This window comes from Panthera leo, chromosome A1 (genome assembly GCF_018350215.1).
Source record: "Panthera leo isolate Ple1 chromosome A1, P.leo_Ple1_pat1.1, whole genome shotgun sequence".
In the NCBI taxonomy this organism is placed as follows: Eukaryota; Metazoa; Chordata; class Mammalia; order Carnivora; family Felidae; genus Panthera; species Panthera leo.
The window spans coordinates 135,926,810-135,954,324 of record NC_056679.1 but is presented as its reverse complement, the minus strand read 5'-3'; the positions used below and the strand labels follow the sequence as shown (position 1 = coordinate 135,954,324).

At 41.8% G+C, this 27,515-nt stretch overlaps 1 protein-coding gene across 2 annotated transcripts in view; it reads right to left on the bottom strand.

Moving 5' to 3' along the window:
* Positions 1-27,515, bottom strand: part of OCLN (occludin) — a 54,072-nt gene that overhangs the window by 14,601 nt on the left and 11,956 nt on the right. For both annotated transcript variants that reach the window (XM_042940585.1, XM_042940576.1), the window contains exons 3-5: positions 24,136-24,811; positions 21,327-21,488; positions 51-196 (exon numbers count right to left, since the gene is read on the bottom strand). In XM_042940585.1, the coding sequence (XP_042796519.1) occupies positions 51-196; positions 21,327-21,488; positions 24,136-24,811 (984 nt within the window). The remainder of the gene's footprint in view (positions 1-50; positions 197-21,326; positions 21,489-24,135; positions 24,812-27,515) is intronic.

The following is a 27,515-nucleotide window of genomic DNA, read 5'->3' as shown; positions in this document are numbered from 1 at the left end:
TTCATTTTTGTTTAGACTCATTCTACCTGAAGAAGGAAGCTGCTACTTACGGTGTTGATTTATAGGAAGACTCTGGATATGACCTCCTGTCATTCACTTTACCGTTGGAGGAGTAGGCCATGGGGCTGTCCACTCTTTCCACATAGTCAGAAGGGGGAGGAGGCATGTCTTGTGTGCCAGCAGAAATATTTTTAACCTACAGAAACAAACCCAAGAGATACAATTATCATTGAGCCTGCAATTTAAAGGGGAAAGAAATGGAAGAAAAATATCAGATATAAAATTACCTAATACTTATTGGGCTCATTAAACACTATTAACCTGTAATGACTACCTTGTTAGTGTAAACAATCAAATCAGTATTGTTACCAACACACAAATGATGCCAATTCGTTAGCTTAACAAGTCCAGAATGAATTACAAAAAAGGAAAAAATATCACAATGACCTGACTCTTATCCTGATGTGATTAGGCAGAATCATTACCCATGGTAATTGTTCCACCCCACATTAGAAAGATTAATCTCATCGTTTTAAGTTTATTTATTTATTTTTGTGAGACAGAGAGCATGCTCATGCACAAAGTGGGGAAGGGGCAGAAAGACAGAATCCCAAGCAGGTTCCACATTGTGAGTGTGGAACCTGATGCACAGGGCTCAAACCCTTAAACTAGGAGATAAGGACCTGACTGAAATCAAGAGTGCTATGCTTAACTGAATGAGACACCCAGATGCCCCTAATCTCATTTTTTCTAGGCTAGGTCTGGGTTAGGCAAGAATTTTCATTTCTAACAAGTTCTAAGGTAATCTTTATGCTGTAGTCTGGGCACCACACTTGGAAAACCACTAATATAGGACAAAAGACACTGGATCTTCTTCTTTTTTTTTTTTTTATTAACGTTTATTTATTTTTGAGACAGAGAGAGACAGAGCATGAACGGGGGAGGGTCAGAGAGAGAGGGAGACACAGAATCTGAAACGGGCTCCAGGCTCTGAGCTGTCAGCACAGAGCCCGACGCGGGGCGCGAACTCACAGGCTGCAAGATCATGACCTGAGCCGAAGTCGGATGCTTAACAGACTGAGCCAGCCAGGCGCCCCAAAAGACACTGGATCTCTTAACCCATCCACACTAAATATGTAATGTTAAAACCACAGAAGAAATTAAGAAGCTTAAAGTGATGATTTCTGCTATAGTTCTTTTTTTGTTTTGTTTTTTTAATCTTTATTTTTGAGAGAGAGAGAGACACAGACACACACACACACGTACACACATACGCACACACAATCCAAAGCAGGCTCCAGGCTTTGAGCTGTCAGAACAGAGCCCGATGCAGGGCTCCACAGCCAAAGTCGGATGCTTAATGAACTGAGCCACCCAGGTGCACCAGGTGCTACAGTTCTTTAATAAGACATTTATTTTCCTTTAACATACATTCTCAATGCCTCTATTGTTAATAGCCTACACAGTAGAGTCCATGATCACTGCCTTCCTTCTCTACTTTACTACCTATTCCATTCTGATGTGTAAGTGAATTTGTCCTAGAAGGTAACACACATTGAGTTATGCACTGTTAACGCGAAAGATTTCCCAAAGGATCTGTCGGAGAAAAATTTAAATATCAGTAAGCATTGTCAATTAGAGTCACAACATTTTTTACAAAGTTTATTTATTTATTATTTTTTTAGTAATCTCTATATCCAGCATGGGGCTTGAAATCATAACCCTGAGATCAAGAGTCACATGCTCGTCTGACTGAGCCAGCTAGATGCCCCTAGATTCCCAATATTGACTGTTGGAGTTCAGGTGGTAGATCCAACACTTTCTATTTCATTTCCAATCTTTAAGTTGTTATATATTACTCTGCAAATAATAACTGAGAAACCCAGGTAAGTCACTTAATTGTTACAAAGTAATAGAAATAAGGTGTGGGAAAAATTGAAAGTTAACTCCACAAAAATTAGTAATGTGAAAAAGAGCAACTTTTCAAAAATAAGGAGGAAATTACTGGTTTAGCTTGGTAATGAAAACAATGACATGAGATTAACTTGGGCTCACTCTAGATCTGCCAACGACAAGTTCTAGAAAGTCTGTCTCTTTTCTTCAAGAAATAAGGAAACTACCACTTTTATTCAACATAATACTGGAAGTCGTAGCGGCAGCAGACAAGAAAAAGAAGTAAAAGGCATTCACATTGGTAAGAAGTAAACTTTCACTATTCGAAGGTGACATGATTGTACATATAGAAAACCCTAAAGACTCCACCAAAATACTACTAGAATAAATGAATCCAGTAAAGTTGCAAGATACAAAATCATTATAGAGAAATCTGTGGCATTTCTTTTTCTTTTTTTAAACACTCCATTTAAAAAAAAAAAAAAGTTTATTTTGAGAGAGAGACAGAGCAAGCAAGTGAGCAGGAGGGGTGGAGACAGAGGGGGAGAGAGAAAATCCCAAGCAGGCTCCACACTGTCAGCGCAGAACTCAATGTGGGGCTTGAACTCACAAACCATGAGATCATGACCTGAGCTGAAACCAAGAGTCAGACGCTTAACAAACTGAGCTACCCAGCCACCCATGTTGCATTTCTATGCACTAATAATAAAGTAGCAGAAAGAGAAATTAAGAAAACATTCCCATTTACAATTGCACCAACAGGTATAAAAAATACCTAAGGAATAAATTTAACCCAAGAGGTGAAAGACCTGTACTCCAAAAACCATAAAAAAATTGATGAAAGAAACTGAAGATGACACAAACAAATGGAAAGATGTTACATGCTCATGGATCAGAAGAACCAATATTGTTAAAATGTCCATACTACTCAAAGCAATCTATAGATGTAATGCAATCCCTATCAAAATATCAACAGCGTTGTTCACAGAACTAGAATAATACCAAAATTTGTATGGAAACACAAAGACTCCCGATAGTCAAAACAGTTTTGAGAAAGAAGAAAGCTGGAGGTGTCACAATTCCAGATTACAAAATATACTAAAAAGCTGAAGTAATCAAAATAGTACGGTACTGGGGCGCCTGGGTGGCGCAGTCGGTTAAGCGTCCGACTTCAGCCAGGTCACGATCTCACGGTCCGTGAGTTCGAGCCCCGCGTCAGGCTCTGGGCTGATGGCTCGGAGCCTGGAGCCTGTTTCCGATTCTGTGTCTCCCTCTCTCTCTGTCCCTCCCCCGTTCATGCTCTGTCTCTCTCTGTCCCAAAAATAAATAAACGTTGAAAAAAAAAATTAAAAAAAAAAATAATAATAATAATAAAAAAAAAAAAGTAAAAAAAAAAAAAAAAAAAAAAAATAGTACGGTACTGGCACCAAAACAGACACATAGATCAATTGAACAGAACAGAGTCCAGAAACAAAACCAAACTTCTATGGTCAATTAATCTACGACAAAGGAGGCCAAAATATACAATGGGGAAAACATAGTCTCTTCAACAAATGCCACTGGGAAAACTGGACAGCTACGTGCCAAAGAATGAAACTGGGCCACTTTCTTACAACATACACTAAAATAAACTCAAATGGCCTAAAGACCCAATTGTGAGACCATAAAACTCCCAGAAGAAAACATAGGCAGTCATCTCTTAGGCATCAGCCACAAAAACATTTTTCTAGATATATTTCCTGAGGTAAGACAAACAAAAGCAAAAATAAACTACTGGGACTACACCAAAAAAGAAAGCTTTTGGACACCAAAGGAAACGATTAACAAAACAAAAAGGCAACCTACTGAATTGGAGATTTTTGCAAATGAGATATCCAGTAAGGGATTAATATCCAAAATATATAAAGAACTTACACAACTCAACATCAAGTAAAACCAAATAATCTGATTAAAAAAAATGGGTCGAGGACCTGTTAAACATTTTTCCCCAAAAGACAAACAGATGGCCAAAAGACACATGAAAAAAGGTTCAACATCACAAATCATCAGGGAGATGCAAATCAAAACCAGAATGAGGTATCTCCTCACACCTGTCAGAATGGCTAAAATAAAAAAGAATGGCTGATGTATCCTCTTTGAAAAACAGTATGGAGGTTCCTCAAAGAATTAAAAACAGAAAGGCCATATGATCCAGTAAGTTCCCTAGTGGCTATTTGCTCAACAAAAATAAAAACACTAATTTGAAAAGACACATGCACCTCTACGTTTACTGCAGCATTATTTACAATAGCCAAGACACGGAAGCAACCAAAATCTCCACTGACAGATGAACGGGTAAAGAAGATGTGACATATATGTACAATGGAATAATATTACTCTGCCATAAAAAAGAACGAGACCTGGCCATTTGCAACAACATGAATGGACTTGATATTACACTATGTGAAATAAGTCAGATAAAGAGAAATAACTTATCATTTCACTCATATATGGAATTTAAGAAACAAAACAGAGAAAAAAGACAGAAAAACAGGCTCTTAAATACAGAGAACAAACTTCCGGTTGCTAGATGGGAGGTGGTTGGGGGGATAAGTACACTCAAGAGGAATAAGGGGTACAAACTTCCAGTTACAAAATAAGTCACAAAGATGAAAAACACAGCATAGAGAGTATAGTTAATAAGACTGGAAAAATCTTGCTTGGTGACAAATGGTGATTTCACATCATGAGGAGCATGGAGTCAAGTGCAAAATTGTTGAATCATTATGTTGTACAATGTAACACTGTATGTTAATTATACTTTGAGAAAAAAAGAAACTCGGGGTGGGGGGAAAAACTACCTTCTTCACAACATTCTTTTGACAATCAAATCGGATGACAAGGTCTCATATTTAGCACAGTACCTTGATGAGCATTGTAAAAACTCACAAGATGCTGGATTCTGAAATTAAAGCTACTGGATCTAAACAAAGAATTTTTGTAAGTGTTTGAAGGTGACAGCAGACTTTTAATGGGATTATTTTGCTATTATAAATCCTTGCAATTAGGTTCAGCATCAATGCAGTGTATTTCCCTGAAACACACACACTTTATGCTTTGTTTTCCATTACGCATAGCATCAAAACATGACCTCCTCCTTTCCTACCAAGGAAAGGTATGTATTATTGCACCACTTTAAGTATATGAGGTATTCTTTTTTTAAAGTTTATTTATTTTTGAGAGAGACAGACAGTGTGAGTGGAGAGGGATAGAGAGAGAGGGGGAGAGAGAATCCTAAGCAAGCTCTATGCTGTCAGCGCAGAGCCTGTTGCAGAGCTCGAACTCACGAAACGATGACATCATGACCTGAGCAGAAACCAAGACACGGATGCTTAACCGAATGAGCCACCCAGGCGCCCCAGAACACAAGGTATTCTTGATTGTTTATAGATAAGAATGGAATTATTTTCTTCTGAAAGTGGAGTCTATCTGCAACGGGGAAACCAGTGGGTAGGTTGCAAGGGAGTGTGCTTAGATGTCACCACAGCAGGGACAGGGACAGGTGGGAACCACTCTTGGCTCCCACTGAATTCCCTAGGACTTCACACCATCAGCCAAGCTTCACAGGCACATGCGTTGCCAAGTCAAAGGTCTATTCTTATTCTGGACACTTCATCAAAATTTAAAACGACCTCCTTTTCTTAAAAACCCATTTAACCCTTTTCCAGGTTTTCCCCCTTTACAACCTGAACGGAGACTGCAAAGCTCTACTGACTCTGGCAAAGCTGAAACCAAAACTTTATTTAAAAAAAAAAAAAAGATGCCTGGGTGTCCTTGTAAACTTCTTACAGCCTGGAATGGAATGTCCTTCCCCTTTCTTTGCCAGCTAATCCTTAATTGGGCTTCAAGTCTTGGCTCACTACTCCCTGGAGGCTTTGTACACATGTCTCTGCTGGGAGAGGCACCCACCTGTCCTCCTAGCTCCCTGAACACCTGTGCACACAAGCCTCCCACCAGAGCACTCGTGCACTGCGGAACAACTGCCCCCACACAGTATGATGGCTTGCTCCCATGGTCTCTAACTCCAGGGGGCAGTGTGCTTTCTTAAAGCCACCGCTGCCTGCCTGCTTACAATGTGCCAAACAATGAACTGACAGATGGTTTAGTAGGCTCAGCCTTACAGGTAAGTACTATTTTTCCCTTTTTAGAAATGAGGAAACTATGAGAACTTTCCCAAAGACCTACACCTAGTAAATGGTCATGTGGGACTTAAATACACCACTCACGTGAAAGCCTCTGTGACAATCCACCATCGCAACCTGGGCAGCCTCCTACCTTCCCCTTCGGGTTTCCAGAGCCCAGTACGGTACCTGGCACAAATCAGGAGCCCAGAGTTGTTGCCTAAAGGTTACCTTATTTATTACTGCTGTACTTCTACACTGTGTATATTCGAACGTCTTATCAAATGCAGCTGCTCTGAGCTGACCTTTATCTCTTAGAGTCAGCAGAACTGGACTAGCCTGACCAACTTCACCCTCCAGCACAGGGCTCCCATTTCTTAAACCTTTTTTTACACACATGCACAAAAAAATTCCAAGGCAGCGCGCTTGTTTTGCCAGAACACATATTCAAGTTAGAACAATGGAGGGAAGATTAATTATTAATATGGCCGCTGGAAGAAGGGCATGCAAATTTATGATGCATTGCAGATTAAAAAAAAAAAATCCCCAGCCAGGCCCAAAGATGAATAAGCAGCAGTCTTTGTCTTTAAAAAGGAGCTTAAGAATCTAGAGGCTGAGGTGAAATGTATTTGTAAAAACAAGGAGTAAGGTATTTGTTTCCTGTTTATACTTCATTTTTCCCAAAGAAGCTAAAATACAGCATTCCTCATATTACCAATGACAAGTGAGTATAAACCTGCTGCTTTCAAAGGACAGAAGGGGGGAAGCCCCAGTAGGGCCTGACCAGGTGATAGTGATTTACACAAGGAGTCTCCAGCCTGTGTTCCTGGGGTGAGCAAATGGATTTCTGAGCTTCACTGTATTACGGACAGGTTGCCCAGCCCACCCACAAAACTTGATGATGTGACTTGCTTTTTTTTTTTTTTAATGTTTTATTTATTTTTAAGGGGGTGGGAGGAGAAGGGCAGAGAGAGGGACAGAAGATCTGAAGCAGGCTCTGCACTGACAGCAGCAAGCCCGATGTGGGGCTTGAACTCACAAATGGTGAGACCATGACCTGGGCCAAAGATGCTCAATGGACTGAGCCACCCAGGTGCCCCTAGCTAAAGTTCTTTAAAACAAGCAAACAAAACCAATCATTCTAATGACTGTAGCAAATTTTTAAAGCTTTAGAACCAGAGAAAAATGAGGCTTAATGCTATAGAGCAAACGGTGAACAATTTTCCTCCAATAACTTAAGAAAAGCTCTGTCTCCCTCTCTCTCTGCTCTTCCTCCATTCATGCTGTCTCTGTCTCTCAAAAATAAAATAAAACATTTTTTAAAAATTAAAAAAAAAAAAAGAAAGAAAAGGGGGGCCTGGATGGCTCAGTTAGTTGGGTGTCCGACTTCAGCTCAGGTCATGATCTCACAGCTCGTGAGTTCGAGTCCCGCGTCGGGCTCTGTGCCGACAGCCAGGCAGGAGGGCTGATCCAGCAGACTCCCACCCAGGGCCCTCCGGTGGGGAGGAGACCTAAGTGAAGGGGGAGGGACACTGCAGGCAGCAGAAACCCACCCAGCAGGGCCTAGCTGGCTTCCCTTAACTGGTTTCTACTTGACAAGGTGCTGGCAGTGGCACCCCACCCCACCCCAGACTTCCAAAAAGAGAAAAACAACTGGGGTGGCTCAGTCGGTGAAGCATCTGACTTCGGCTCGGGTCACGATCTCACGGTTCCTGAGTTCGAGCCCCGCACTGGGCTCTCTGCCATCAGCCCAGACCCCCCTTCTGATCCTCTATCCCCTTCTCTCGCTGCCCCTCCCCCACTCATTCTCGCTCTCAAAAATAAACATTAAAAAAAAGGGAAAAACAAGACACCAGAAAGAAACACAGACACGCTAAGAGGCTGAGGAGAAAAAGCACACCTAACCAACCAAAAGAATGACTCAGACTCACTATTGAGACTAACTTCAAAAAAGGACAAGTACTCACAGAGACCATATCTACAGAATACAGTGAATTAATTTAGTGTGATACACAGGGCAGATTCACTGAGATTCATATTCCAATCAAGAAAGAACTAAAGTGCTTGTGAAATGTCAAAATGAAATACACTGAAATCAAATAATTTCAAAAGATCTTCACAAGAGGTCATTATAATGAGGACAAATTTTTATTCCAAATGTAATTATCAGAAGAGTTCTGATCACACACTTGTGAAAAAAAAATCTCGGTAACAAATGACATCTAACACTCCTTGGAGAGTTCATGAAAACATCCTAAATCCCTATGGGGTGTCAAGAGGCACACCAAGAGCCAGGCTCCAGAACAGCTGAGCTCCAAACACCTGTCCTCCTCACTGTGACTTCCTCACCTCACAAAGCCATCTCCACCCTCATTTGTGCCTATTCGGACTCCTGAGCAGCCTCATGATCCCGAATCCTTAAAGTCAAAGATGGCATAAAAAGGTCAAAAAACTTTTAGGTCACTCTGAAAGAAAACTTTCTAGGGACAGCTGGGTGGCTCAGTCGTTCGAGCACCCGACTTCAGCTCAGGTCATGATCTCGATGTTCATGGTTTTGAGGCCCAGGTCGGGCTCTGTGCTGACAGCTCAGAGCCTGGAGCCTGCTTCAGATTCTCTCTCTCTCCCTCTCTGCCCCTCCCCCATTCACACTCTGTCTCTCTCAAAAATAAATAAAACATTAAAAACAATTTTATTTATTTTAATGTTTATTTATATTTGGGGGGGGGGGGGGAGAGAGACAGACAGCACACAAGCTGGGGAGGGGCAGAGAGAGACGGAGATAGAATCTGAAACAGGCCCCAGGCTCTGGGCTGTCAGCACAGAGCCTGACATGGGGCTCGAACCCACGAGCTGTGAGATCATGACCTGAGCCGAAGTTAGACTCTTAACTGACCGAGCCACCCAGGTGCCCCCAAAATAATATTTTTTTAAAGAAAGAAAACCTTCTTCTCTCAAAAGTAAGTTTAGGGAAACACTTCTCTCCATGCAAATTAATGTCATTTGGGATTAGGACAACCCAAAAGGCGCAATGACATCCATCCCCCACTTTTCTCTTCGTCCTGTCTTCATTCCTTGATCACATAACACAAGAAAATATCAGGCTAGACCAGCATCCAGCTGGTGGTAGCAATGTGACAAAAGTCACCTACCTCTAAAAACAAAAGGGAAAGTTCTGCATTTAAGTATCGATTATGTGCCTACGAAACCTGACATTGTTTATTACTCACCACCGCCTGGTGAGATAGGGTTATCTCCATTTTCAGATGAGGAAATTGAGACTCTAAGGTTAAATTAATTTGCTCACGGTCACATGGTAGAGACAGGATTGGAACCCTCGTCCACCTGACTCCAAAACCAGCTCTTTCTGGCATAACACACTCATGTTCTCGAGGTACTGACTATTCCCTGTAACAAAAGGAACCATTCTTCTCAATGCCTTAACTCCTCACCACACCCTAATGAGATATGATGTGAATCCATTTGAAGTTTTACTCACCAATTAGACTAACACTGTTAGAGCAGCTTTTGACACAAAATTACTATGGATTAAACTGACTTGAAAATTAAAAACAATACATGCTGGGGCACCTGGGTGGCTCAGTTGGTTAAGCATCCAACTCCTGGTTTCAGCTCAGGTCATGATCTCACAGTTCATGGGTTCGAGCCCCACATCGGGCCCTGTGCTGACAGTGTGGAGGCTACTTGGGATTGTTTCTCTCTGTCCCTTTCTCTCTGTCCCCCCTCCCCCTGCTTGCTCTATCTCTCTCAAAAAAAACCAAAAAAAATAAAAAAACAAAAAAAAAACCACACAAGAAACACAAAATACAACCTAAAATGAATACGTGCTTTATCACCAGGTGCCTTTGTTTAGAACAGAGCGTAGGAACACCACCTTCAAAAAGGGAAACAGAAAGGCTTTTCCTGCTTGGTAATTAAAAGTGGAGAAACACATCAGACATCAGAGAGAAGAGCACTGTAATCTCAAAGTACCATCGCCAGTCTTTACAACCTGAGGTCCCCCCTTCCCTTGCACTACAAGTTCTCAGAACAGTAAGTGGTCCAACTCGTTTTTCCTGTTTGCTGTTACTTTATACTCACAGATGCTCCCTCCACAGGAACCTCAAAATTGCCTCGGGGAAAGTACCCTCAAAGGTTTTTCCACTCTTGGTTGCCTGAAGGCGATGCTCCCAGATGTACAAATCCCACAAACAAAGAGATCACGGATGGACGAGGCTCGAGCACAGTCTGATTAACGTATGTTAATCACACGGCACTGAGGATTTAGCAAGCACAAGGTCCCCTACCCAAATGCACGCTGCCCACAGGGAAATATTAACATATACCAGCCAAGATGAATTCTGCAGCTCCCTCAGAGTCAAGGAGTTGTTCGAGCTTCGGCAGGGGGTGCAGTGGAGAAACTTTACACTCAGTCTGTGATCTCCTTCTAGGCCCTCTTGTTTTAGTAACAGAAATCCTGGAGCAGACTGTATTTTAATAGGCACGTAGCTTGTGCCGGCACACGGCAACAGGTGTGCCACAAGGCACAGAACACCTTGGTCCTCAGAGCCTGTGGTCAGTCCACGTCTGGGGATCCAAATCCCTTTCAGTTTACTCTATTGCTCTGTACGACAATACCATTTTCTAAGTATGCCATGGGTTGGAAAAGGCCTCACCTTAACTCAACAGCTCTCTGGGCTTGCAGTGTTCCGGCTGCAGCTTTGGTTCTCAAAGTGTGGTCCCCAGACCAGTAACATCAACTTGGCCCGAGAACTTATTAGAATCACCAATTCTCATGCCCCAGTCCTGAAAATGAGAAACCACGGGGGGGGGGGGGGGGGGGGGTCCAACAGGCTGTTTTCACCAGCCCTGCAGGTGATGCTGATGCTTGCTAAGAACAGCTGAGGGAAGACACAACTTTCCTCCAGCCATGGACAATACCTGCTGCTAACTTAGCATTAACAGCGGGGCTGGAAACCTAGGAATCTCTGCTTTCAGACAGCCACAGACACACCCACTGGCGAGAGCACACACTCTACCACCTACCTCGCCATTCATTACAACTCTCTAAACCGGCTCTCCAGGATGCCTTGGCCCATCCGCCAACCCGTTTCCATTGACGGTGGTGCTGGGACAGACAGGGCTTTCTGTACTCCACGCTGTTGAGTGCTAGGTCAGTAGATGGATAGGCCACTTCCACTTTTGTTCCATTTTGTCCCCTGTAAGGCCACAGGTAACAGCACCATCCTTCCCACAGTGAGAACCTAATGTCCTGATAGTCGGCAGCCCATAGGACTACTGGTACATTAAAGAATGCTGGCACTGGTTGAAAATTAAAAAGGCGTTCAAGTTTCTTTAGATGTCTAATGCTGATTACCACCACCAGCTAGTCCCAGCCACCTGCCCCACACCCACCTGCCTCCCCACTCGGTGTGCAGGGACATAACAAGCAGAGCCCGCCTGTGACCTGTAGGAAAGCCGTTGTTATTTTATTTGTGGCAAGCTTACAAATAAGGAGAAGATTAAGTTAAAGTGAACCAACATTAAAAGTATTTATATTTTGGGTACTCTTACCCAAGCTTCCTTATTCCAGCTCTCCATGCAAACACTGACAATTTCACTCCAGCTAAAATTTACTGTGTGTTAATAGACTATGTGCTGGTCCTGACCTAAACCCTTTAATCATGACCGCATCAGCTTGTCTGCAGATGAAACCTTTATTTTCATTTACGTATGAAGAACCCATTAAATGAACAGATAAAACCACCTCAGGGCAAAGTGATTTCCTTCATCAGAGTCCAAGGAAACCAAAAGCCACCCAATGCTGACCATAAAGGACAGGGGCCAAGATGAACATCGGGATCCTGCCCCCTTTCTCTACACCCAGCCAGATCATCCTCTCTATCCTGACGGGTGAAATGCTGAAAACAAGGCTACATAGATGTTGCATCACCATGTCAAAAACCTTAAAAATTTCTAGAAATAAAACTACCCAGATAACAAAGTTATTAGCCTTTAGACTTAAGTATTTCCTACTTAAAAACAGGATCTTGTTTAACAGACTTCATTTACTACTTGATAACAATGGAGAAATGAGTCAATGGCATGTTCTCTCCAAACTTACTCTATTCTTGCTTCTGAAACAGATCAAGTGACGTGACAAGAAAAAGGGTGCAAATTAGGAGCCGTGCAGGAACTACTAGCTGAGAATGGCTAAGCTGGTTTGTAGCAGATAAGCACCTTACACATATACACCTCATTTTAATCTGTCAGTTTGACTATCTAAGTGGTATCTTCCCCAGTTCTGCTGGCAAAGAAAACTAAAGCTCAGAGGTTTTCAGAGGAAAAACAACAGACCCCAAAACACAAGTTATAAGGCAAATACAATCCTTGTCCTGCTGATTATGATGTCAGGTTTGAGTCAAACTGCTGGAGCCCTCTGCAAACCTCAGTCTCTCCTTCTGCAAGAAGAGCGCCCACACCGTCAGGATTGCAGTTAGGATAATAATCATGTGTAAAGTGGCTAGCCTATAATGGTTACTTAGGAAATGCTGGTTCCTTTCTTTCTTTTGCTGTGATTTTTTTTTTTTTATAGCTTTGTTGCCAAAATTAAAATGTGAAGCTCAAACCCGAGTCAGTTGATGTACTACACCGGCGAGAGCCCTGAGAAAGTCGTCTAAACAAGAGCGGCCTATTCCTGACCCACTAAGTCACCACCCTGGCTGCCATCTAATTAGCGTGTCCGCCTGGCAGACCCACAGCTGCCTGCAGGTAAGGTCACTGAGGCAGACTGGAGGACCTCATCCTAAGGTCCCAGACCTCCCTCAAATTGTTTCACTTTACCAAAGCCAAATCAAAAGTCATTCCCAGGAGCGCCTGAAACTGAGGTTCTTAACTTTGTTACTATTGCACCGGAACGCTGTAGGTATCAATGAAAACTAACCTCAAGTGCACACCTCTTACAATCAACGCTTTAATAATTACCACTGGCGTATGCTTTTCCAAGGCCAGGCCCCGTTTATGAGTATTTACTTAAAGAAAAATGAGTCTGTATGTCTTGGTATTTATATCTCTGACCTTCAGAAAGTGTAGGTGGAGGAAGAGGGATCTGAGCACAAAGAGCAACAGGAAATACTGATCTTCACAGGCTAATGAATATTAGTCCTTCCGTGGCTCTGGCACCATGGCCAAACAGTGCGCCCGCATGACACTGTCCCCTGCCCTGTGGTAAGAATCCCAGCTCAAGCAGGGGCCCAAAGGGATCTGAGCAGCACGACACCCTCCTGGGAGGAGCCCACAGAGCACAGAGGGGCACTGGAGTGAAGCAGGCACATTCAAAGCTGCTCAGGAAGTCATCCTAAGCTCTTCCAAAGGCACTCTGAATGTGAACCTGGCTACATGTCCAGATGTTATCAAAAATAAGAGGGCAGTTACAATTAATTCATGTAGTACGTATTGTTTCCAGAGTCCTGTTTCTCTAGAAACCATCTCACTATGCCACACAGTAACTGTGGGAAATGCCATCTGCCATATTATGTGATGAGGGCCCTCCCTGGAGCACAGCAGGCTGGTGTACAGATGGTGACCCGACCCAGGCCTCATCAGGGCCCTTCCCTGGCCCGGTCTTAGACGAAGCATTAATATGAAAAACTCCAGAGGAAACATGCTGGATCACAGAATTTTTAAAGTTAAAATACAACTCAATCTTCACTTAGGATATTGGTAAACGTTAGACTGGTAATGTCCAGGGCAGGGCAAAGATGCTGAGAAATGAGCACTCTCACATCACATACTGTCAGGAGAACTAAACAGCCTTTCACAATGAGGCAATTTCGCAGCACCTAACAAAATACAAAACTTGTACACTCGACGAACACTTCTAGAAATCTATCTTATACGAGCAAGGGCACATGAAGACACGTTTAAGAATGTTCACTGCACCGTTAACTCCAAGAGCAAACAACCAGAAGCAATCAAAATGTCCATCAACAGGGGGGATGAATCATGGTATCCTCATACGGTGTAATACCCTACAGCTGCTAAAAGCAATGAGGTACATGGGTTCTGTACCGACAGACTTAGTTATTTTAAGGATTTTACAAAGTTAATTCACTGTAACAAACCCATGAGGTGGATGCAATTACCATCCCCATTTTAGAGATGGGAAAGCTCAAGCACAGACACGGAAGACCCTGCCAGGCCTCACAAAATCAACTGGCAGGGCTGGACTGGGACCCAGGCAATTTGGCTCCACACTTCACACCCACTCTACTATACTGTACTGGTTTTGTGTCTGCGACCGTACACATGGAGGGAGTCTAAGACGAGGACTTGGGGGAGGAGAAGCATCCACACTACAACAGTAAGAAGTCCCTAATCTCAAAAAAATTACATTGGAGGGAACAAAGGAGTGTCTTAGAATGTATGACATCAGTAACAATAAAAAAGGATATAAATCTGTCTGTTAAATGTCACTGCCCCAATGGGAAACAGAGGGAGAGGGGTGGGAACTTCCCCCCCTTTTTTTTTAAATTAAGTAGGCTTGGGCCACCTGGGTGACTCAGTGCGTTAAGCATCTGACTTTGGCTCAGGTCATGATCTCATTGTTCATGAGATGGAGCCCCGTGTCAAGCTCTGTACTGACAGCCAGGAGCCTGGATCCTGCTTCGGATTCTGTTATATAAACAAAGATTTTAAATCATATCATTGTTGGTAATACTAAATAGCAAATGTAACCATCAATGACTTTGGTGACATAAAATCATGGTACATCCATACCAGGATGAGGCTCCTTAAAAACTGGGAAGAAAGTTCATCAGGATACACTGTAAAGCAAAAAGGGCAAGGTATGAGCAGAATGGTGTGATCACTACACTAACTTTTGCATAAATAAGCAGGGAGTCTGTTTTTCTTTGGTTTTATTTTTGCAAAGTAAAACCATGAAACGCATGATAAAAAACTAAGAGGAGTACCTAGAAGAGTGGGAAGGGCGGGGGGGGAGATACCTAAAAAAAAAGAGAAAATGGGCACACAAGGATGGCAAGGAGACATTTCCCCAAAAACCTGTTTTTAAATTTTTATTATTTTTTAAGTTATTATTTTAATTCTAGTTAGTTAACATATAGTATTCTATTAGTTTCAGGTGTACAATATAGTGATCCAACACTTCCATACACACCCGGTGCTCATCACAAGTGCCCTCCTTAATCCCCATCACTTACTTAACACATCCCCCTACCACCCTCCCCTCTGGTAACCTTCAGTTTGTTCTCTATAGTTAAGAGTCTGTTTCTTGCCTTGCCTCTCTATTTTCCCTTTGCTCATGTTTTATTTCTTAAATTCCACATGAAATCATACGGCACTTGTCTTTCTCTGGCTGAATAACTTCACTTAGCATTATACTCTCTAGCTCCATCCATGTCATTGCAAATGGCAAGATTTCATCCTTTTTTGTAGTTGAACAACATTCCATTCTATAGATATATATATACCACATTGTCCTTATTCATTCATCAATAGACACTTGGGCTGCTTCTGTATTTTGGCTATTGGAAATAATGCTGCTATTAACATAGGGGTGCATGTATCCCTTTAGAATTAGTGTTTTCTTATCCTTTAAGTAGGCAAACACCCAGGAGTGCAATTGCTAGATCCTAGGGTAGTTCTGTTTTTAACTTCTTGAGGAACTTCCATACTGTTTTCCTCAGTGGCTGCACCAGTTTGCATTCCCACCAACAGTGCACAAGGGTTCCTTTTTCTCCACATCCTCACCATCATCCGTTGTTTGTGTTGTTGATTTTAGCCATTCTGACGGGTGTGAGGTGATGGCTCATGGTAGTTTTGATTTCTTTTTCCCTGATGATGAGTGATGCTGAGCATCCTTTCAGGGGTCTGTTAGCCATCTGTATGTCTTCTTTGGAGAAATGTCTGTTGATGTCTTCTGCCCATTTTTAAATTGGATTATTTGTTTTTTGGATGTTGAGTCTTAGAAGTTCTTTATGTATTTTGGATACTAACCCTTTATTGGATATGTCATTTGCATATATCTTACCCCATTTCATAGGTTGCCTTTTAGTTTTGTTGTTTCTTTTCCTGTGCAGAAGAATTTTATTTTGATGTAGTCCCAATAACTTATTTTTGCTTTTGTCTCCCTTGCCTCAGGAGATATATCTAGAAAAATGTTCCTATGGCCTATGTCAGAGACATTGATTCCTGTGCTCTCTTCCAGGATTTTTATGATTTCAGGTCTCACATTTAGGTCTTTAATCCATTTCAAGTTTATTTGTGTGTATGATGTAAGAAAGTGGACCAGTTTCATTCTTTTGCACGTAGCTGTCCAGTTTTCCCAACACCATTTGTTGAAGGGACTATCTTTTTCATATTGCATATTCTTTCCTCCTTTGTTGAAGATAAATTGACCATATAATCATGGTTTATTTCTGGGCTGTCTATCCTGTTCTGTTGATCTATGTGCCTATTTTTGTGCCAGTACCATGCTGTTTTGATTACTACAGTTTTGTAATACAATGTGAAGTCTAGAATTGTGATTTGTATACAGTCTTTTCTTTTTCAAGATTACTTTGGCTACTTGGGGTCTTCTGTGGTTCCATATACATTTTAGGATTGTTTGTTGTAATTCTGTGAAAAATGCTGGTGTTATTTTGATAGGGATTGCATTAAATGTGTAGATTGCATTGGGCAGTATAGACATTTTAACAATATTAATTCTTCCAATCCATGAGCATGGAATGTCTTTCCCTTTCTTTGTGTCATCTTCAATTTTTATCATCAGTGATGTCTTTCACCTCCTTGGGAAAACCTTTTTTTTTCACTGTAATTCTGACCAAGAGATCTTTTTAAAGGGGATACTTAGGAAAGTTTCTATTTTGCCAAAAAATACAAGAATTAAAACAGTATCATACTGATAGATGCAACAATATAAATGCATCTCGGGCGCCTGGGCAGCTCAGTCAGTTAAGTGTCCGACTTCAGCTCAAGTCATGATCTCATGGTCCGTGAGTTTGAGCCCCACATCAGGCTCTGTGCTGACAGCTCAGAGCCTGGAGCCTGCTTTGGATTCTGTGTCTCCCTCTCTCTCTGCCCCTCTCTCCACTCACACTCTGTCTCTCTCTCTCTCAAAAATAAACATTAAAAAAATTTTTTAAATGAATCTCACAGACAATATGTTCAGTGAGCACAAAAGTACACAGTACATAATTTCATTTATATGAAATTTAAGAATGGCAAAACCAACTGATGTGACAGAAATGACAGAGGTCACCACCCTCTAGAGGATACTGAGAAGAGGCATGAGGAAACCATGGACACTGGAATGAACTATGTCTTTATCTCTTTGATCACGACCATGATCTCATGATCATAAGCCACACAATTAGTGTACCTGCTGTACTTTACTCTGTGTAAGATATACGTTGTACTTCAATAAAATTAAGAGTATCAAAAATGTTTTTGAGGAATATTTAATGATGTCATAAAAAGCCTACAATATAATGTTAAATCAAAAAATAGGATTTTAGGGGGCTTGGGTGGCTCAGTCAGTTAAGCATCTGACTTTGGCTCAGGTCATGATCTCGAGGTTCATGAGCTCAAGCTCCGCATCGGGCTCTCGGCTGTCAGCGCAGAGCATACTTTGGATCCTCTGTCCTCTTCTCTCCCGCTCCTCTGCTTCTGCTCTCTCTCAAAAATAAATAAATGCTTTAGGGGTGCCTGGGTGCCTCAGTCAGTTAAACGTCCGACTGTGGCTCAGGGCATGAACTCGCGGATCCTGGGTATAAGCCCCATGTCAGGCTCTGTGCTGACAGCTCAGCTGAGCAGCCTACAGCCTGCTTCGGATCCTGTGCCCCTTCCGTGCTGGTGCTCTCTCTCTCTCTCTCTCAAATAAATAAATATTTAAAAAAATAAATAAAATAAAAAAATAAACATTAAAAAAATATAAGATTTTACATAGTGTACCTGGATGGCTCGGTCAATTAAGCATCTGACCCCTGACTTAGGCTCAGGTCATGACTTCACAGTTTGTGGGTTTGAGCCCTGTGTTGGGCTCTGCTCTGATAGTGAGGAACCTGCTTGGGATTCTCTCTCCCTCTCCTGCTCGTGCTTAGGCTCTATCTCAAAATAACTAAACTTTCAAAAAAATTCTATTAAAAAAATAGGATTTTACACTGATGGGGAACATAGTCCTACTTCTTCGGATTCAGATTAAGAAGGTGCAGGAGAGGCTGGGTATATGACAGAAAATACATGAGAACTGTAACTAAGGGTGGAAGAATTTTCTTTATAGCTCACTGTATTTCAAAATCTCTAGTTACCAATCAGATAAAATAAATTTAAAAAATACATACACACACACACACACACATATATATATATATACACACACACACTTTAATTCAGAAAAAGTACCAACTACATCTGGAATTTGAGGACATAACAGAAAAAAATAAACACCTGCAAATTTAATTAAAAGAACCTTCAAATATTTAATCTACAACGTTGGTACAAACTGAAGTGACTGACTGACTACAAAGGACCAGGTTAACACCCAAAACAATGTGCAAACATGGCCTGCTTATTTTACAAAGTACAAGATATCCAGAAGGGGAAGGGAAAAAAAACAACTCGAAAATTCCCTAGGAAGGCAGAGAAACCATTGTACTGGAGATTCAGAGACAGGAAATTAGCGAGTTGCACATTTTCCCCACACATAATACTTAAGAGCTGAAACCTGCTTACAACTCTTAAGGCTCAACTTTTGAGGCATCTTTGCTCAAAGGTTCCGATACTACAGATTTTAAAATCCAGGAAAGGCACTAAGATCTAATAAAATAATGAACATCTAATAAAATAATGAATAATGAATATGTTAGGGTAGGGAATAAACCTACCCTAACATATAGGGAAGGAGTAAACTAATATTCAGTAGCTAATTAATTGTTCCTCTGGTAAGTTTTTCTTCCCTTCTCCCCCACCAAAAAGAAACAAAACAAAACAAAAAACATTAGTAGCTATATGGGGAGTATCTGGTCTTAGTTCTCTACAACGAGAATTCAAATTTTAATCCTTAGTACAAATAATCAATGCTAGAGTTTTTTACCATTATTTTAAGCAGAGATTATTTTTATATTAAAAATACGTAGACCCTTGGGGCACCTGGGTGGCTCAGTCGGGCGAGCGTCCGAATTCGGCTCAGGTCATGATCTCACAGTTTATAAATTCGAGCCCACACCAGGCTCTGTGCTGACAGCTCGGAGCCTGGAGTCCGCTTCGGATTCTGTCTCTCCCTCTCTCTCTGCCCCTCTCCCACTCATGCTCTGTCTCTCTCAAAAATAAATAAACATTAAAAAAATTTTTTTTAAATAAAAAATAAATACATATACCCCAAATAATGCTTTTTTAAAAGTAAAGTGCTGGGGCACCTGGCTGGCACAGTCAGTGGACCATTCGACTTTTGATCTCCAGATGGTGGTTCGAGCCCCACAATGGGTGTAGAGATTACTTTAAAATAAAATCTTGGGGTACCTGGGTGGCTCAGTCAGTTAAGCACCCAACTCTTGATTTGGGCTCAGGTCATGATCTCATGGATGGTGAGTTCAAGCCCCGAATCGGGCTCCAGGTGGCCTCCACATGGAGCCTGCTTGGGATTCTCTCTCTCTCTCTCTCTCTCCCTCTCTTTCTGCCCCTCTCCCACTTGCCCACAGGTGCTCTCTCTCTCAAAATAAACAAACTTCTTAAAACATTAAAAAAAATAAAAAATAAAATCTTTATAAAAATAAAAAATTAAAAATTAGATTAAAATTTTTTAATAAAAATCTAAAAAATAAAGTGCTTTCTGCTTCACCATCATTATCACCTCCATAAACTGTTAAGGCTATCTTTTGCCCAATTATCAAAAGCACCCAGAACTGATTAAAACCTCCTGACAGTAAGATCAGATGAGAAGCCAAAGTTCACTGGAACTCTACTATTACCAGCACTGGCCTCTCTTAAGTCAGTTTTTTTTTTTTTTTGTTAGGCTCTCGAAACCTTAAATAAACAAATCCAACAGCCAGTGAAAACTGACACGCCCAGAAACTCCCAGAAACTCCCAGCGAAACATTTACTTCACAGTTCACAATAGACAGTCCTATTCCATCTACAGGTGGCCTTGCCTGGAGCTAAAGGTCGAAAGAAAACAGTCCTTAACACCTGCACACTTTTTGGGGGTGGGAGGGAAGGAGGAGGAAAAAGAGAACAAGCAGGCTTCAAGGAGAGTTCAGGAACACAGGAACCCTACCACACCCGCTGATTTTCAAAAGAGTTTCGTTGTGTCTCCTTAACTAATCAGAAGAAAATCTCATCTACGTTTCTTCAAATCAGACAACACAGAACGCCAGAGCTAAAGAGGCCTTCGAGATGAGCCATGTCTTTATCCCTCCCCTGACCAGCAGAACCCAACCTGAGCCCTCTTTACTCCACTCCCCCTATCCAGAACACACCTACCCTGGAACCCGTGTCCAGGATTCACACCTCACCTTCACGGCAAAACTTCAATCTGCTCCAGGAAACCTATGATGGGGGTTTCTGAGGATGTTCCCAACTGCATCCTAACAGGACTTCTGAGAAATAAAGTCTCACTGCAGACATCTCTAACGACAGGTCAGGTATCAGGAACACCTATTTCCGAGATATTAACACATACTCGTACGAATAACAGTACAGTATACACAAAAAGGGAATCGCTCCAGTCTCTCTCTGCTTCACGGAAGTATCTCTTAGGTAAGTATCCATGCAGAATCAGTCACTGTAATTTGCTAGGCTGTTATCCATGGAAGAAGTTTAAACATATGCCACTTGCTACGACTCCAAAACACCACTGCCAATCCTGAGCCAAAAGACAGCAAGCATCCCGCCCAAGTGTTTCCCTCCAAAATGACAAGAAGGAAAATAGAAGGGGAGGGGAGAGGTGTTTTGTTTTGCAAAAGCCAAGTCCTTTCTGCACAATTCTTTAGAAGCCATTTGGTTTCAGGGCCTAGGTACACTTCTTTAAAACGGAAATCTGATTTTCACCTTGTAGTGAAACAATTTCCAGTTATCATACCACCTTCTCAGAGGTCTGAGCAAAACATGAGAGCACAACTTTTGCAACATATACAGACAATAATTCTAAGAACAGAGTTTCACAAAGCACCCAAAGTCAAATTTAGAGACAGAAACCTGGGGGGTTAATAAAATACCAGACATATGCTTTTTTTTTTTTTTTTTTTAAACAACACTTACCCATTCTTCGACATTGGGGGGTTGCTCATCATAAATATGTTCCTTGTCCCACAAAATATTCGACTTGTCATACCGGTCCATCTTACTTCGAGTTTTCACAGCAAAGAAAATTATTAAAGCAAAAGCCACAATAACCATGAATCCCAGGACAATGGCAATTGCCTAAAAAGAGATTAAAGATATTGACACAGTTAGATTTCAATTGTTTACTTTATCCTAATGCACTATCCAAAAATACCTAAGGCCCTGCACTTATATATCTGTGGTGTGATATAAAACTGATACAAATAGTTACATTTTAGAAATATAAAATGTAGCCCATGTCAGTTGGGCGGAGGCTAGCAATACATATGCGACTTGATTCAATACTCAGAACAGGCTTAAAGTTAGGTACCCTCATCACTCCATTTTAAATTATAGAAATCTAGTTCCAAAGCTTGAGCACTAAGTGGCCTTTTTACCAACAGATGAAAATGGCCAGTAAATTAACTCAATCACTGGTATACTTCTAAAGGGCTTTATATATATATTTTTTAATGTTTACTTATTTTGAGAGAGAGACAGACAGAGTGTGAGCAGGAGAGGGGCAGAGAGAGAGGGAGACACACAGAATCCGAAGCAGACTCCAGGCTCTGAGCTGTCGGCACAGAGCCCGACACGGGCCTCGAACTCAGGAACTGTGAGATCATGACCTGAGACGAAGTTGGCGGCTTAACTGACAGAGTCACCCAGGCGCCCCTCTCAGAAGTAGCTTTAAATACCCAATCATGTTTATAATCTTGTTCATAACACATACTTGGCAAATCTTTTTATACTGAATGTAACTTCCAGTCTATAGAGGATCTACCTTACCATAAATTATGCAGACATGATCTAACCAAGCTATAAATTAGAGAAAATGATTCATTTAGTCTGGCAGGTGGTTTCTGTTGGGAGTCTTCTGTGCACTTACAAGAAAGGGCCCTGTGACAAGGAATCCCTCCCCATGACAGTTCTCCCAGTGTCTGATAAGCATGTTGAGTGGTCAACTGGCCTGCAGACGCTTGAAATTAGGCAGGTACCTGGACCCTGGCCTGGATTCTGCTAATGGGTAACAAGTGGGTCTCTTTGCAGCCATCTAACAGTGATATCCTTTTTCAGTGAATACAAGTTTGGGGCATTCAGAGGACTAAGAGAGACGGGGGGTGTGGTAAGATAGGAATATCAGCCCTCAGCTCTATTTACCAGACATACATTTGCCAGTCAACAAACATTCTGAAAACCTATATTTGGGGTGAAAACATTTCAGTCTTCAAAATAATGATAGTTACTGGAGATGATCTAACCCCAAAAGAGTGACTCATTCAGGTAAAAGAATGAGAATTACTGAGTCAGTGTAAGGAGGGGGAAAACAAAACAAAACAAAAAGATAAGGGAAAAAAAGGTAAGAAATCCATCAGGAAAAAAAGATTAGCAACTTCACACCCATCAGCATGGACAGAATCAAGCAGACAAAACACAATGTTGGTGACGATGTGCAGAAATTGCAATCATCATACGTTTCTAGTAAATGTAAAACAGTGCAACCTGTTGGGAAAACAGTTCCTCAAGAGATTAAACACAGAGACACTGTCCATGAGTGGCTCAGTCAGTTAAGTGTCTGACTCTTGATTTCAACTCAGATCATGTTCGTTGAGATATAGCCCCGTGTTGGGCTTTGAGATGACAGTGTGGAGCCTGCACGGGATTCTCTCTCTCTTTCTAAATAAATAAATAAACATTAAAAAAAAAGGAAAAAAAAGACCCAGAGACAACATAAGACCTAGCAATTCTATCCCTAGGTACATACTCAAGAGAAACTAAAACATGAGTTCACATAAGAACTTGTACACAAATGTTCAGAGCATTATTCCAAACAATCAATGTGAAAACATTCCAAATGTCCATCAAGTGATGCATGGATAAACAATGATACAGGCATACAATCAACTATTACTCGGCAACAAAAAGGAATTGACACAACATGCTACATAACATGGATGAACCTTGAGAATTTTACATTAATGTGAACTGGAAGGAGCCAATCACGGGGACACCCGGCTGGCTCGTTCAGGGGAGTATATGACTCTTGATCCCAGGGTCTTGAGTTCAAGCCCCACATTGGGTGTAGAGATTAAATAAAACTTTAAAAAAAGAAAGAAGGTTGGGTGCCTGGGTGGTTCATTTGGTTAAGCCTCCCACTTTGGCTCAGGTAATGATCATGGGGTCTGTGAGTTCAAGCCCCACATCAGGGTCTCTGCTATCAGGGGAGAGCTCGCCTCAGATCCTTCTGTTCTCCCTCTTTCTGCCCCTCCCCTGCTAAAATATTTTTCTCTCTCTCTCTAACATAAACTTTAAATAAATAAGGTCTTAAAAAAAGCCAATCACAAAAGACCTCATATTGTGTGACTCTATATATGAACTATCCAGAATAGGCAAAACTATAGAATAGGATTAGCGGTTGCCTTGGTCTGGGAAGGGTTAGAGAAGTGAGAAATTACTGCTAATTGTGTTATGGGGTTTCTTTCAGGGAGAGCGAAAATGTTCTAAAACTGATCATGGGGATGGACACACAACTCTGAATATACTAAAAATTACCGAACCAAACTTTAAATGGATGAACTATATGGTATTAAAAATATCGTAATAATGACACCAGACCCTCTCCAGATTCTGACTTCAAAGGAAGTGAAGCCTTGTCATAAATACCTTTTAAAAGGTCCCAGAGTGATTCTACTAAGCCTCCCAAAAGCCTCTACCCAAAGCAGGGCAGGGAGGAAACCACCCATACCTCTTGGGGATCTACCACACAGTAGTGATACAAATACTGATCCACGTAGAGTCCACTAGCTGCAGGCGTGTAAAACTGGTTGCAGATGGCATATATCTGTGAACTGTATAGCGACCCAGAAGCCTGGGCAGTTGGATTGACTCCCATTATGTAGACAATTGTGGCAATAAACATCATGATGCCCAGGATAGCACTCAGTATTATCACGGTCAAGTAGTATCTTCTCGTTCTCGAGATTTCAGATCTGATAACGCTGGTAACAAATATCACCAATGCAGCAATGAAACAGAAGGCCACCATGGCCAGGAGGAAGCCCTTTGCGGCTCTTGGATCTGTGTAGCCTCCGTAGCCATAGCCATAGCCATAACCATAGCCGTAGCCGGTTCCGTAGGTACCAAAGCCACTTCCGTAAGGGTAGCCTATACCACCTCCTATTAAGCCAGTTCCATAGCCTCTATCCCAGGCAAGCGTGGAGGCGACACAGGCAAATATGGCAATGCACATCACGATAACAAGCATAGACAGAATCCGAATCACTCCTGGAGGAGAGGTCCATTTGTAGAAGTGAAGAATTTCATCTTCCGGGTAAAAAGAATAGGCCGGTTGAGACAGCATTGGTCGAACGTGCATGTCTCCACCATACATATCATTGCTTGGTGCATAATGATTGGGTTTGCTGAAATACACATGAAAACAGTTTCAAGTTAGTATCGTTTGGAGGTAAGTAGAAAGAACATATCGTGTACTCGGAATAATTTAAACTATCCATTGGCAAATAAAACTACTATTAGTACCACCACTACAAGCAACAACACTTTATGCCTCCCCCCACCCCCTGCCACAAATTCAAATGCCAACACCTTAAACTCCAATGTGATGCTATTAGGAGGTGGCCTAATTAGGTAATGAGATGGAGCCCTCATGAATGGAAACAGTGCCTTTACAAAAAGAGACTCCTTCTACCTTGTGAGGGGATACAACCACAAGCTGGCAGTCTGCAACCCAGAAGATGGACTTCACTAGAACCTGACCACAATGGCACCTGATCTTGGACTTTCAGCCTCCAGAACTGTGAGAGATAAATTATGTTGTTTATAAGTCACCCAGTCTGTACTGTTGTTTATAAGTCACGAAGTCGGTTAAGCGGCCAACTTCAGCTCAGGTCATGATCTCGCGGTGAGTGTGAGCCCCGCATCAGGCTCTGTGCTGACAGCTCAGAGCCTGGAGCCTGCTTCACATTCTGTGTCTCCCTCTCTCTCTGCCCCTCCCCAATTCATTCTCTCTCTCTCTCTCTCTCTCTCTCTCTCTCTCTCTCAAAAATAAACATTAAAAAAATTTTTTTAATAGAAAAAATAAGTCACCCAGTCTGTACTACTTTGTTACAGCAGTCTGAAGCTACTGAGACACCCAGTGAATAGTAAAAGTTTCTGTGCATCAGAATCCCCTGGAGGGCTTGTTAAAACAAAGACTGTTGGTCCCCAACCCCAAGGTGCTGATTCTGCAAGAAAGACAAGCTGCTGCTCGTGCAGCCAGTCTGGGAAATGTGCACTGAGAATCACCACTCTATGGAGTGGATTTCTATGGAGTAGAGGTTCTCAAATTTTTGGCATATTAGAATCACCTGGGGAGTGGGTACAACCCCTAGACAGAGCATTCCACACCAGTTAACTGTAATTCCTGGGGAGGGAAGCCCAAGCAGTTTAGAATAAGGATGTCAACCCTACTGCTTGTGGGATTTGAGACCAGTGCATTCAAATAGGACACCGAAGGTGGCCTACCCAGGGTCATGTCCAATTCCTGGCAGCTTCACTCTCCTACCTGAGAAAGCACATTCATTCATTTATTTACATGATAGCTATTTACTGGAGCCACCAGGCTGATGTGCGCTGGGCACTAACCTAGATACTGAGGATACAACAACGAACAGCAGTGCCTGTTTAGGATTCTCTCTCTCTCTCTCTCTCTCTCTCTCTCTCTCTCTCCCTCTGCCCATCTCCCCTGCTCTTGCCCTCTCTCTCAAAACAAAAAAACAAAAAAACAAAACAACTACTTTGCAAACTTCAGTAATACAATCATAAACATCACGGAAGACAGGCACATTGATCTGTGGACACGCTGAATGTAAGAAATGTGGGTCCTGCAGGAACAAAATTCAATTGCTCAACTGACCTCACCCCCTTTTGTTTTTGCCATTATTTCCTTGGTCCACTTCTCTCATTGCAAAGCAAGATATCTCACTACTGGGTGCTGCTAACCACTTGAATGCAAGGAAATGCAAACTAGAAAGAACACTGATAAGATGGTCTTTGAAACGTCACATATGAAAACTCCATAACTCATTCTACTTGGATATTTGGGATGTCTCCATCTGGGGCTGTTGTGAACAATGTAGCTCTGAACACGATTGAGCATGTGTCCTCATACACAAAAGCACTTATTCTTTTCTTTTGTAAAATAATTTTTAACATTTTTATTTATCTTTGAGAGACAAAGCATAAGCAGGGGAGGAAAAGAGAGAGAGGGAGACACAGAATTCAAAGCAGGCTCTAGGCTCTAAGTTGTGAGCACAGACTCTGACTCAGGGCCTGAACCCATGAATCGTGAGATCATGACCTGAGCCGAAGTCCGATGCTTAACAGACTAAGCCACCCAGGCACCCCTGAAAAGCACTTATTTTTCTAAGGTATATATCCAGGAGAATTTTTGAGTCAAATGTTTCTTTTTTTTAACTTCAGCTCTATAAGACAATGTCAAAGTGTTTTCCAAAATGATTATATCATTAAAAAATTGTTTAAATATTTATTATTTATTTTTGAGACAGAGAGAGAGAGAGCAAGCAGTGGAGGGGCAGAGAGAGAAGTAGACACAGAATCTGAAGGAGGTTCCAGGCTCTGACCTGTCACAGGGCTTGAACCACAAACTGTGAGAACATGACCTGAACCAAAGTCAGACACTTAACTGAGAAACCCAGGCACCCCCCCAAAATGATTATATCATTAAAAAAAAAAAGATGATTACACCACTTAAAATTCCATTAACGTTGTAACATTCACAAAAGCATTGTTGAGAATAACCCAAAACTGGAAACAGTGTAAATTTCTACCTAGAGTGGAATAGGTAACTGTAACATATCCACAGGATGGAATGCTACAGGGCTGTGTCTAACATGGCAGCCACTAGCCACACGATCCACTGAACACTGGAAATGTGGCCAGTCCAAACTGATCATAGTGTAAAAAAAGAAACGTAGCACCATCAAGAGAAAACCCAATATTAACTACGTACTTTGGGTGACAATGATTTGTCAATGAAGGTTCATCAATTATAACATGTGCGCCACCCTGAAGGGAGATACTGAGACAGGCTATGTACGTATAAGG